The 13,774-nt window shown below is 41.8% G+C and overlaps 1 protein-coding gene across 1 annotated transcript in view; it reads right to left on the reverse strand.

Annotated features, from left to right (window-relative positions):
• Positions 1 to 11,248, reverse strand: part of LOC310954793 (SLIT and NTRK-like protein 3) — a gene marked incomplete at its 3' end in the record, with an annotated part of 12,401 nt that extends 1,153 nt beyond the window's left edge. Inside the window, exons 1-5 of the mRNA XM_083924476.1 lie at positions 11,009 to 11,248; positions 10,567 to 10,818; positions 10,216 to 10,331; positions 9,013 to 9,942; positions 7,423 to 7,642 (exon numbers count right to left, since the gene is read on the reverse strand). Of these exons, the coding sequence (XP_083780602.1) occupies positions 7,423 to 7,642; positions 9,013 to 9,942; positions 10,216 to 10,331; positions 10,567 to 10,818; positions 11,009 to 11,224 (1,734 nt within the window). The 5' untranslated portion in view covers positions 11,225 to 11,248. The remainder of the gene's footprint in view (positions 1 to 7,422; positions 7,643 to 9,012; positions 9,943 to 10,215; positions 10,332 to 10,566; positions 10,819 to 11,008) is intronic.
• Between the last annotated feature and the right edge of the window lie 2,526 nt (positions 11,249 to 13,774).

Here is a 13,774-nt window from a genome sequence, read left to right on the forward strand (position 1 = left end):
CCACAGCGATTTGTCATTGTGTGAGAGTACACTAATTACTGGTCTGACGTGCAATGCAAATTCATGAATCACTTTGCGGTGTGTAAACACCAAATAGATAATTTTGCTGACATCCTAGTGATATATATTAGTAACTTTGTAACTGCCTCTTATGTTGAAGAATAAGCCAGTAGCTGGCATTCTAATAAGATGACAAGAAGAGAAATGATGTTTTTTCTGCTACCTTTGCCTTTCACCAGCTAGAATATATGGAAAACGACTCCATTTGCATAATAGAATACAGCTATCCACGATGGCAAGCATTTTAAAATGATTTTAAAAAAATATGCAGGTAATGTAAAGTACTGATTAACCTAAATAGTGTCATTATAGGGTCCTCAAAACACTGAAGTGCTTACATTTCCTCAATGGCTGTGCACAGGAACGATATACTCTTAATATTAGAAGACAACGGAGCTGTGACCAATTCAACTTGTACCACCCACAAGTGCTCTCTATAAAACTTGTTCACACATGTACTTCAGTGCTACAACAGGTTATAGGAATAGTTTAGTGAACAATAAAGACCGCTCAGAGTTTACATAAGTGGTTATTGACTAAACTCACCAGCAGGTTTTGTGTATCGAGCACACAAGAGCATCACATTACTTTGTTTTTAACAATAGACAGGATGTGATGCAACTCTTCCCTGTGCTATAATCCAATAGGTATGTGTGTAAATCCATTTTCCCATTGCCAGCTATTGATTGCTTGTCCTAAAAACAAACTCAAATATTCACTTTGCCACATTTTGAAAGGAGCAAAGCAGATTATGCACAAAGAGAATCACTCACATCGCGTTGTATTGTCTGCCGAACTGATCTGTCCCGTATCTTTAGCAATGACACTGGCAATGAAAGCTGATATTCTCTCTGTCACACTTCCAAGGAGCTCGCACAAATGTTGTCATGCTAATTTGGTTGGGCCAACACCCTGGCTTGCAGAAATAGATGGATGCCTTTTGAGATGATTCAGCATTGCTGCTGGGAGAGCCATGGTATTACTGCTTCCCCATGCCTCGTACTGAACAACAGGATGCTCCTTCACTTTATTGGAGTTGTCCCACTGTGGGCTTTTGTGTGGTTTTCTTAATGACATAATTGCGACTGGAGGGTGAGCAGAGACAACACTCTCCCGCAGTTTTAACTCAGATTGAACACTTCCAGTATATTAAAGGTCCACTGAAAAGTGTAGTTTTCAATGTTTGAGCATCATTGTGGGCAAATTTAGCATGAATGCACATTAAAAAAAAAACAAGGTGGCATTTTAAATCGACACTATATGACTAAAAATGTCAGCTTGTATTTTGGAGATTTATAACTTTTATAACTACAATTCTCCATCTGGTTGAAATTCTTGAAGCATTTTATTCCAGGTACTGTTTGCTCTCACGTAGATCCCAAGGGCTCTATCCCAATCTCTTTTGCAAGCATCTGTCCAACATGTCTAACACTGTTTACACAATTTATACGCCTGGTCACCTAGTGTGTGATTTCCTGTCAACTTGTCAGTCAGAGCTCTCTTTTGGAGGGACATTATAGACCCTAGGTTAGTCTGACAGGCGCTTGCGTATATACAGAGAGAAAAGACGGAGAGTATAGACAGTATGTAAATAATTCTATATCATTATAATACAGTATACTCAGTATACACACACATATTCACTAGAATTTAGATTAAATGTTACAGTTTTGATGCTTCTTGTTATCATAATCAGGAAGAAATTCATGAGAAACACACAAAAACCCCTCTCTTGTCATAAAGTATATTCAGCCTGATTTAAATAATGCCATCAAATCGGAATGCTAACCGCCAAGCCTTAGCCGCAGGAGTACATTTTCCTCTTGTGGGTTTTTATCATTATGGCGCGGATCAAAGATCAAACCATAATTTTCCGAAATTTTCTTGGGAGCCATAAAAAAACTCACTCCAGGGGAGAAATTCAGCATGTTCTCAGCCGTGTGTCTTGTAATTGATCACTTTTCCCAAACAGCAATATCCTGTCAGTCGTCAGAATTGCTCCAGTTAGTTCACAGATATATAATCAATATAAGCAGGTATTGGATGTTCTGCTTGAGAGATTTTTGCTCTCGTCTCTGGTGATGAGACGACCCTGAACTTCAGCTTGCCAAGGCTTCTCCATACTGATGAATATATTTCATTGTATTTTGAAGACTGCATTAGAAGAAGAATCTGCAGCATAAGCCACATTTATAATTCCTTGTCTGCATGTATATATAACATGTCATACATACAAAGCCTGAAAATGGGTCAAAGCAATTCACTCATAAACACTCTTACATCGTTAGATTTCATCAGTTTCTGATGTTGAGTGAATTCCAGGAGGTTTTTTCGTTTTTTTGAAGTGTTGTAATTCACTTTCATAGTATACTCATGCACCCTTTGCCCGCCTCGTCTTATACCTCAGATAGCGATTTTCCATATTTCCCAGAGTGACAACAACAACCCCTTGAGAAGGTGCATGAACTTGTTCTATCGAGCAGTTTGTGTTTCATGTAGGTGGAGAGAGAGTGGTAGTAAAAGCAAAGTGCAAGAGTTTCTGGTCCATTGAGGCTATATTGTCGGTAGAGAAATTGACATCTCAGCCTCGGTATGATTTCTGAACATCAGTGCAACATGGTAAGTCTAGAAAGAGGGCCTTGATCTTTTATTCTGAGGGAAAACAAACACTGGCTTTTAATGCTGCGATATTAGATAACCGGATTTTCTGTGTTTGAAGAGTGTCAAAAAGTTTTATAGAAAGTATGTAGACATGAGTATCTTTGTGCTATTACCTGCAGAAAAATACAACAGAATGAGCACAGGAAGTTATGTCTTTTTTGTAAATCACACACAACGGGAAGAATATTTAAAAATAATAATAATAATAATAATAATAATAATAATAATAATATTTCCGCCGCTTATACAATATCATGGCTCTATATCTCTCCATATATAACCATATAATGACAAGATTCTCAAATACAAATGTTGTGGTTCATGATTTTCATATTTAAATAAATACTAACAACTTATCTTGACCAAACTCTGTCACATGACATGCTCAAAACTAGGATAGGAGGATGTATTTTGTTCTTTTTTAATGTCTAGTCTTGTATATGATCCTGTGTGTGTTGGGGGATGGAGGGTTTTTTGTATTCTTTCTAATCTTTAGTCTTGTGTGTAATCTTGCATTCTCATCTTTCTTACTATTTTATTATTCTACCTTTGTATTACACAGTCTGAAAATAGCTAAAACCTGGTACATCATATCTCTCCTTGTCTTATATATTAAGATTCATGTTCTTTGTGCATTATCCCTGTTCAAATAAAGTAACGTAACATGACTCCCCTGCAAAAACATAATCACACGATTAGAAACATCGGACTCAGTGGAATGAAAATGTGCTTAACTTTCACCTGTGGTTAAATATCAAATCAAACAGATACGGAAATAATACTGCAATGATAAGCCAATATCAACCATGTCTATATCATCCAAGGTTGTTATTAATACTATTGCTGAGATTAGTGTGCCTTTATTTTGTAAGGAAGTGGAGTGAGACGTTTTGTAGTAAACTGTAAAAGTACTGGCCTTTTCTCAATGAGATCCTCCATCCTTAAATAGAAAATCCATCGCCATGCTTGCCAGATGACCGGTCAAATTCCACAACTGCTAAAAGCCTTTTATTGAGCTAATATATTTCTTTCTAAAACACCTGCGGTGGCTGTGTTTTTGCCATGCTATGCAATTTCAAGTGAAATATTGGCTGATATTATAAAATAATATAACTTGCTTTGCATATCCACTGATTTGCTTTTGTGTTCAGGAGGACGAAAACCAACCAACTGGAAATAACGGCCGGTTTAAGAAGCAAGAGTTGTACTGACAGGTAATCTTTTAATAGAAGGACTAGATGTGATCTGGTGAGGACATTCATGGGTGTAATTACCTCTGTAACCACAATAACAATCGAGTTTTAGACTTAATCAATGTTAATGCTGTTAAGCCCATGCTCTTCTCTCAATGTTTTAGCTTCTGGCTAGCTGCTAACGGCTTTAGCAGCATTGCTAACTGTGAATATTAGCTTCAATAGCAAAACTTTAGGCTATAATAACAGAAACATTAACATTCAGTAAGTAATAAGTATTAGAGGTGGACATTTTGAATGAGTTTTGTCAAGGATTCATGTCACACACTAAGTGGCTTGTTGTTAATGTTTTTAAGCAAAGAGACAACAACACCACTTAAATATACGAGATTTCAGTTTGTTGCTGGTCTAAAAATCTACGAAACTTTCCTTTTCAAGCATTGTCGGAATTAAATGAATTTTCCTGTTAAGAGTTTGACAGTTTATTGTGAGATTGTTCAGTGAAAGGCTCTGGATAAAAGCGCAATGAGAATGACTACATTTCATGTCGCCTATGTGACTTTACAACATCGCACTTTCCCTCCATTTCTCAACTCTGAGTGCTGCGGACCGTGGCTGTCTCTCTTCACAGTTCTTCCAAAGAGAGGACACAATCCTGTTCAACACTGTCAAATTCATAACGTGATACAAAATGATCATTTAATTCTGCAAACATCATACGTGTAATCCAGGACGGATAATCACTGGGACCAGATGTAAATTTTTCTGAGGTCCCATGGGGTTTACCGGAGGCCGTATTACAGGGGGCGGGACTTACCAGCCCTTTGACTCATCAGCCACCTTTCTATGACTGACTTATGACATTGTGATTGTTTCTAACCAGGAAATTACATACTTAGCTCTTCCACTGCTATTGACTCGGTCAGTGATGTTGATTATTCAGTCTGTTTAGCTTGACGAAACATAAGTTGAACCCCATATGACACCGCGACAACATGTTGTTTTTAATCTTTAAAAGGTGAATATAAATGTTATGCTTGTTTTTAGGTTCATACTTGTATTTTGTGTTTCAACTAGAACATGTTTACGTGCTTTAATGTTGTAACTTTCTGTCAGAAATGTTCCGTTTTAGCGCTTGTCTCTTTAAGCCCGCCTCCTGAAAAAGCCCAGTCTACTCTGATTGGTCAGCATTTCTGCACCGCCATTGCAGCCACGGAATAACTGTAGTAGCACTTTCTATCTACTGTATATATAGTATAATTGGGCTATTACAACCGTACAGAAGTCATGATGGCTCGTTTAAAGGCACAGATTGTGAATACGGGCTGTGAGCATTCCTCTGTGGATTGACATTTTGATACTTTCACAGTACTTATAAACCACCTCGACCTACTTTATAGAAAAAAGTAATGGAAACCTTACTTTTGCCGAATGGGACCTTTAAACAAAGAGATATATTGCTCCCTGTTCCCAGTCTTCCTGCTGCAGTAATAAGCTAACTCCTGGCTGTAGCCTCATATTGAGCAGATATGAGATTGGTATCATAAGCAAATAAGTGTGTTTTTCCCAAAATGTCAAACTGTTCCCTTTAGTACATGCATAAACACAGACTCAATTAAAACTATTAATCAGGTGAATATTACTTAGGCACTAAATGGTTTCCTGTCAAACCAGCCCCTGGTGAATACTGTGTTGTTTTCATCAGTTTTTTCTGGAATGAGCATTGTTTTTTTTTTTTTCTATCTGACATCACACAAGGTGAGATGTGGCCAGGGGCAAGTTTCTGCATTGCAGCTGGCAATGATGAGACCGAGCTGCCCTGCTGCACAACATGTTTTTGCATTTACAGAAAAGGAAATATATATTCCTGAACAGTACATATTTCTGGCGTAGACTCAGATTCGGATTCCCCTAACTTGATTTTTACAAGCGTTGCTATACATTCACTTGCAATTTAAATTTTATGTATCACTACTGGTTTTTTTTTTAATAACATCCACATCAGGGAGGTATTTTTTCAAAAATATCAGTGTAAGTGGGTGCAACGGTTTAATCCTGTTCTCGATGGCGACGATGCATCTAAACATGCTGCTGCTTTATTATTATCAAAACTGCTTTTCTTTTGTTACAGCAGCTGCAAGCTTCACCCTGCTTCCATCTGTGTTACCCTTTGATTTTACTGTGCAAACTCTGGCTCCAGAAACACATGTCAGCGGCCAGAATTCCCACTTCCCAAGCTTCAAAACAGGGCCGGCAGTAAGTCAACAGGTGATATCATTGTCACATTATTTTCTGCAGCGCTAATGTGGCTTTGTTAGAGGAATAACAACCCTGGTAAATGAATAAATTCAATTACCGCTCTACAGGTTTTTTGCGGACTACAATGGCGATACCGCTGGGCTTCGTGAATATGGCACACACGGTGTACTTCCATTTGGTGAATGCTTTAATGCTCTAGGACATCAGAGGCGTATAACAGCACATAAACATAATACACTTTTACATGGTTCCTCCAGCTCCATAAACCACCGTCGTCCTTCCCCTGAGCAAACATTTAGAGACAGCCAGTCTCTCCCACACTACCTAGGATTGGGAATTTTTCACGGAGCAAAGTAAAACGGAAATTCACAATGACATGCAGTCTAATCCACACCCACCGTACCTCTTTCTACTCTGGCTGTCTAAGAAAAGCCTGGTGCACTAAATTTGCTGAAGTGAGAGGAGGCAGGATGAAAAAATGTAATACCTTGGGTTCGTCCTTATCGGCGCATTGTGCACCGTGCAGCAACTAGTCACATAATGCTGCAGTTAAATGTGCAAGGTAAGGTCTCACACAGGCATTTGAATTCAGCATAGTAGTGTGGTGTATAGTCTATTTACAACGAGGTGCGTTAATTACAGATCTGCTCGGAAACTTGAGGGGTTCAGCTTTCTCCAGTTTAGCTCCTGATTTATTAAGACCACTTATGCAAATGGAGCCGATTGCAATTTTCCAATTAGGATACCTGAGGCACAACCATAGTCCCACATGCCACAGCAGAGCTCTCAAAACAACAGACGATGCAGATGACGAAGAGAACCGCAGCTGTGCCAGAGGCCAGGAGATCAGGGGCTGCCAGAAGTTTTCAGACGCGGGTACGGCTCGATCCAAGATTGTGTTGTTCACTCATCAAGCTGTGATAATGTTATGTGTCTTGGCAATCTATTAGTTATTTTAATCTCATCGTCTGACATGCAAAATGAACATACTCTGTATAATTATGCACACTTTCGTTTAGTAAATCAACAGGGGCGATCCAATTCAATAATCTCCCATTTTTCATCCCGCCACTGTCACTCGACAAAATGCACGTTATTTGGCCTAAATCTGCCGAAAGCTTCATGCCAGGTATCTGACTCATTTACAAATCAGCAGGTTAGCACATCAAAATTATTTCTATCAAGCATCAGCATGCAGCGAAACCCCCTAAATAATCTTAGCGAATACAATCAAAGGTTTTACACCAACCTGAACCAGTCCAGTGAGGTGTTCCAGCACGCCCTCCATAGGGAGCTGCAGAAGGTGGTTGTTTCTTAGATTGAGTCGAGCGAGATTAACTCCAGAAAACACACCGAGGGGGAGGCTCCGCAGCAGGTTGGCGTTGAGGAACAACAGCTGGAGGGACGGCATTGAGTCGAAGGTCCCAGGATCTACCTCATGGATCTCGTTATACTCGAAATAAAGGAACCTAAAGAGTGGAGAGGACAGTTACAGGGCCTCTATATACGTGCAATGATGAACAGTGGAAATATGAGGATAAACGGAGCGTGGTTATATTAAAGGACTGCATCTCAGGATTTATTGATACCTGACAGTAAAGATACATGAAATAAACATTACTTTTCTTTGTCTTTGCTTTGTATAGATAAATAGAAGGAATTTTCACCTTTAAATAGATTTATTTCTGAGCATAATTTACCACTCCCGTGCCCCAGCATGATCATGGCATGAATTAATATTTATGTAAGTCATGCCAGAAATGTGATTCAATCTGAACTTTGACTGAACTTGAGCTGATGAGCTGCTCAGTGTCAAATGATATTGTGCAATTTTGCACTGATGACTTATTACACTTGCGCTGGCATGCGTGATCCTCGTGTCAAAATTTAACACACTGAATTTTTTGAAGGTTTCTTTTCAATAATAGAAATCAGTATGAATTTAGGGAAGAATTAAGTGTGACTGTAGCGTTTCTTGCATGTTAGTGATCCTTTCATTGCTGTAATAAGCAATAGATCTGGTTTAAATTACTCACCGCTCACTTGCCCTAGAGTCACTAACAAAGTCTAACGAGAGGTTAAGAGGAAGACCGTTTTTAATGTCCTGAGAGGATCTTCATTATTGACAATAGTCAGATTAATGGTTCTGTACATTTTCTGAACCTTATTTTGAAATATAGAGACAGTGGAGCTGAAAGGCTAAATGATGTTCTGAATAGAAACGTATTATGGCACAGATCTTCTCCTTCATACCGTATACTGTACTGATGAAAGTTGACCTGTTGCCTTAATCAAACACTGCGATGTTTAGCTCACTGAACAAATACCATTCCAGTAGATGTTTGCTGTGTACATCATTTGTAGTGGAATTATCTTTGTGAGCTTATTCTGACAATGATACATACGCATCATTCTGACGCCTTGTTTTTATAATAAGCCTTTAGAGCAAATTCCTGGCATCATCCAGACGTCTCACCGCCTTATTAACACCTCTGTATGCAAATACAATAAAAAAAAAACATTCATTTTCACGTTGTCACTCATACCAGACTCACACCTCAACTGAAGCATGCCATCGAGAGCGTGACTAACAAATGACACTCCTGGAAGAGAATGGGCACCTTTTCATTTCAATCAAATTCCGGCATAATGGTAATCAAAATGTTCTGGTCTGTGCTTTGCCAGTATTACAGTGAAATTAATTTCCACATACTTATAAACAAATGTCTAAATGCTTAAGCTGACGTGTGGCTTCAGTTTATAAATTTGTTTGAAGTGCAGCGAAGCCTCGAAGCGCTGCGAGTGATCCAAAAAAAAAAAAAACTCAATAAAATCCTACCTCAGATTCTGCAGCCCCAGGAACATGTGTGGACTGAGCCTCTCCAGGTTGTTCCCGTTCAGGTAGAGGCTCCTTAGGCTTGTCAGGCTGGAGAAGGCCCCCTCCTGGAGGTAAGAGATGCGGTTGTTCCCCAGGTGAAGTAGGTCAAGGCTGGAGAAATTCCAGAAATCTGTGCGGTAGATCCTCTGGATTAAGTTTCCACTCAGGTACATCTTGCGGCCATTGAGAGGCCGAGGTGTGAGCTGGGACACGTTGAGGAAGCCGTTCTCCTTGCAGTTGACAGTCAGGCCCAGGTCCGTGATGTGCAGGTTGCAAGTGCAGCCCAGGGGACAAATGATGGGGATTGGGGGTCGTGTTTGGTAACCGGCCACGGGGGGATTCTGGTTGGGCATCAGACTGCGAGGTGTCGGGGATGTTCTGGAGGGTCGAGGCCTTTTAGTCGGCCTTGGTTGCCTCTCCCTTTCTTTGCGCTCTGCTGAGGAAGAAGACGACGACGTGGAGGAAGTATGAGTGTTCTGGCGCGAGCCGTGAACCATGGAAGAGGGTTTAGTCGGCCTGACTCGCCCAGGGTTGGAGTTGGGTTTAGAGTTCGGGGGCAAATGTTGGGGCTTTGATCCTGCTGATGGACCACCCCCCTCTGCTTGTAAATCTTTATCTGGGAGGGCAGCGCACAGCTCCTTACGGGGAATTTCCCTCAGGTCCTTGCCGTGAAGGTGGAAGGGATATTCGCAGGTAACGTCCCCGACTACAGCCGTGTAGGGGATCTGACCCAGCCACTGCTGTAGCTGCACTGCCTCGCAGCCACAGTTCCAGGGATTCTCCTCCAGCTGTAGCTCCATTAGGGAGCGACCAACATACTCCAGGGTCCCAGCATATGCCAGGCTCTTCAGACGGTTTCCCCGCAGGTCCAGATGAGTCAGAGACACCGATCTGGAGCACGAGGAAGAGGAGGGGGGATAGTTAGCTAGGTTAGATGAAAGAACAATGTAATAGTAAGAGAAAATAAAGGTTCACACTTTCATATGCTGAGAAATCTGCTTTTTATCTAATGATTAATCCATCTTTTATGATATGATGTAGCATGCCACTGAAATATTAATTCGACAACAGTAGAGACTGGCTAATTGTGTCTGACACTGATATTTCTACTGATGAGCCCCGGCTTCCTTTAAAAGCTTTGCAGTGAAATAATCAGAATGTAACCTGAACAGATGAGCAGGCAAGACAGGGATCAAGTTGTCATTGAGGATGAGAACCCGGAGCTTGTAAAGGAACCTCAGAGCACCGCTGTCGATTCGTTTGATCACATTGTAGTCGGCCTGAAGGTAAAAAGAGAAAATGGGATGAACATATTATTGCTGGGATTGGAAAAAATAGACTGCATGCAGCACAGAGCTGAGGCTCTCCATTTGAAAATGCACAGACATCATAAGAAGATTCATTAATTCAAGCCACTTGCTAGAAATTTACTATACTGATCGCATCGATGGGTGAATATGTCAATAATCCTGTCAATCATGGATTCTCCACATGGATTATCTTCTCAAGCCCTACCTGGAGGTATTCCAGAGCCTCTAAACCAGCGAAGGTATCATTTCTGAAGACCTCCAGCTTGTTCTCGTGGAGGTACAGGCGTCTCAGTTTGGCCAGCCCGTGGAAAGCTCCCACTCTGATGTCCTGGAGCGCATTGTTGCCAAGGTTTATCGACACTGCGTTGCCAAGGTGCTGAAACCCGTTGCTATAGAGACGCCTCAGAGAGTTCCTCTGGAGGTTGAGTTTGAAAGGGCGAACCCAAGACTGTGACACCTGAATGATTAATTAGAGGTCTGATTAGTTATCTCATTAATTACATGAATTTAACAGTAAGAAACACCCATAAGCCACATAAGAGACAGGATATTAGACTTGGAGCTACGGTATGTTAATACGTTAATGAGCACAATAAAGTGCAGTTCCACATGCGCTGCTGGATAAATGAACAGGGATGATACAGTACCTGGCTGACATTAGTGAAGCTCCGCCCATCACAGTGCACGTGCAGCACGCCTTCTTTGACCTCGCACGTGCACGGCTCGAAGCACGGCTCGTCCACTTCCTCCTCAGAGTTGTCCACCAGAGGGGTGTGTGTGGAGGTGGGGGTAGTGGTGGGGGTGTGCGACGCCCGGGACAGACACACACACCCCAGGGCCACTGTCAGAGTGACCCACTGCATCCTCCTGCTTCTCCCTCTCAGCTCAGCAGCCTGGGGCTACAGCCCGGCATCGGTCCTTCACCGCACTGTGCGCAGTCACAGCACATAAAGCACATGCGTTCACATACATACATACACACACACACACACACGCACACACACATGCACACGCGCACACACACACACACACACACACATGAACACACACACAAAAAAACACGATTAAAAGACGGCAAACAGCCAGGAAGTCAGTTCAGGATGAATCAGATTGATGAGACATCACAAGCAAACTAAAGCAGTCAGAAAAATAAAAGTTAAACCACAGTGACTGGAGCGCCATGGGGAAAGAACTACATTACACTGGAATAATGATGTATAGGCCAACTGGAGGCCACAGCATGCAGTGATATGAGCCGAATCATGGTAAACATATGTAAGATTCAGTGTTCAGCAGAGGAAAACAAGGGCTTTGGGTTTGCAGGGTTCACGAAAAAAAAGCAGAAAATATTGATTTAAAAACAAAATGCTGAACAATCTGTCAGCTGCTACAGCGCCGCTTTGGAATTAAAAATTCAAATGCTGACAGTGAACATGCAAAGCAAAGGCAAACAGTTCACCTGTGAATCACATTTTATCATTTTCAGAGTGGCTTTTTGGACAAGTGGGGGGCTTGTGATGAATATATTCATCTGTACTCTCAAATGCCCGGCGAAGCTGAAATGTCACGCACGTGTTGTTTTAATGTATGCGATATGAATATGGGCGAATGCAAATCAGATTCATAATGCTTCTGTCTAATGAACTGCTCCATTTAATAAGATGAATGGCAATCAGAGAACAGAAGGATGAGGCACAAAACCCCCATATTATCAATCAGCAGAATATGTTAGGTTATCAGCAGCCATCGAGTCCTGTCATAATCATTATTGTGGTAATGACAGTGGAGTGAAAGCCTCGCTGTGAATCCCAAACTCTTCAAAAATGTCCAAGAGGGCTGATGTGAAGGCGGCGCGTTGACAGGCAGATATTTGAGCTGATGGTGATAGTGCTGGTGGTGATGATGATGATGATGATGATGACGGCACTGCTACAGCATAACAAGAGAACGAGAACGGAGTTGCAGTAGTCCTTGAAACAAATAAAAATAACAGCAGAAAAAACAGCCGAGATCTGAGTCTGGCATGGGGATATTTCCTCTCCAGTCTTAATGAGATCTAAATTGGATAAAGCATCTCAATCTGCTCATCCAGTGTTGAACACTGCCATGCGAAATGCAATAATGATCATCATGGTATGGTAGCTGTAATCATACAGCAATAATCTAGAATCAGCGAGTTAGACAAGGAGGCAGGAGTGAAAACATCACCGCTCGGGAGAGGAAGAGCAATCACTGAGATGATTATGACGAGGGGAGGAGAGATGAAGGGAGAGGTGGAAATGAGAAGAGGAGGAGTGAAAGCGGGAACAAGGTGATGGAATGGACGGAAGGAAAGACAGATAAGATAAAGGAAGAGTAACGGGCAGAGAGTAGGTGCAAAGGAAAAGTAAACTGGCGAGGAGGGAGAAAAGAGTGGGATTGCATAAGCAGTAAGAAGTCAGTCAAGGCTGCCACTCAGGATGAGAGCTCACAGTGAAACAGCTGAAATCTGATATTGATTACATCAAAGCCCTCCTCTTGCCCTGCACACAATGTACGCCTGCCTCACAGAGAAACAGCGCTGGAGCCAAGTTACATGTGTGTGTGTGCTGAAAACAATGTGAGAAAGGTCAAACCATATCCCGAAAAGTATGCTTTCATAGCCTGCCAAGTACAGAAACAGGTAGACACGTGTGGATGAGCGTGTGCTTTCATAACAAACAAAGGTGTAATGCCGCAATACTTGTAGGAGAAGGAGAAGGAGAAGGAGAAGTGAGTTTTCCCTTGCAAGATGAGGACAATCCACCCATTTCTCAAAGTGTGTGAGCTTCACACAAGAAACACAAGACAAACTAGGCCAACGCGTTCGATAGTGTTTGACAAATTGGAATACGATACAGAACACAACCCATTCAGGGTCCCAGTAGGTCTTCGTATTCGTCAAAGGAAATTGTTTATTGCTGGGCCTGAAGTCCCCTATATCGCCTAGATCAATACTGAGTCCAGATAGACCACTGAGAACCCTCCTGTTATATTCTGCTTTGGTGGACGGCCATCTCTCCTTAATGAGAGGAAACACAGTCAACACTCGAGCCTCTTTCTTCAATCAGCCGAGTGGACTAGTCAGCAGTCGGCGTAGCTCTGCATCATTACGGCAACAAGAGAGGAAAGGACTTGTGTTGTGTGTGGTGACAGCACAGCAGAATTTAAAAAACTGTCTGTCTGTCATGTCCATCTGAGGCCTGGCACAGGTGTGGCTTCCCTCCCTGTCCTCTCTTGAGTCTCTCTAAATCTAAGTCTTTTTTTTCCTTCTCCCCTCTCTCTCCTCTAGACCTGCACACTGACGCAAGCGAACCAGAGATGACGGTCACTGCTTATTCCTCACCATATTATTCATGTCACATAATTCCAGTGTCTACCTCTCTGTCCTCTCT

The sequence above is a fragment of the Echiichthys vipera genome, assembly GCF_963691815.1.
Source record: "Echiichthys vipera genome assembly, chromosome: 12".
Classification (NCBI taxonomy): Eukaryota; Metazoa; Chordata; class Actinopteri; order Perciformes; family Trachinidae; genus Echiichthys; species Echiichthys vipera.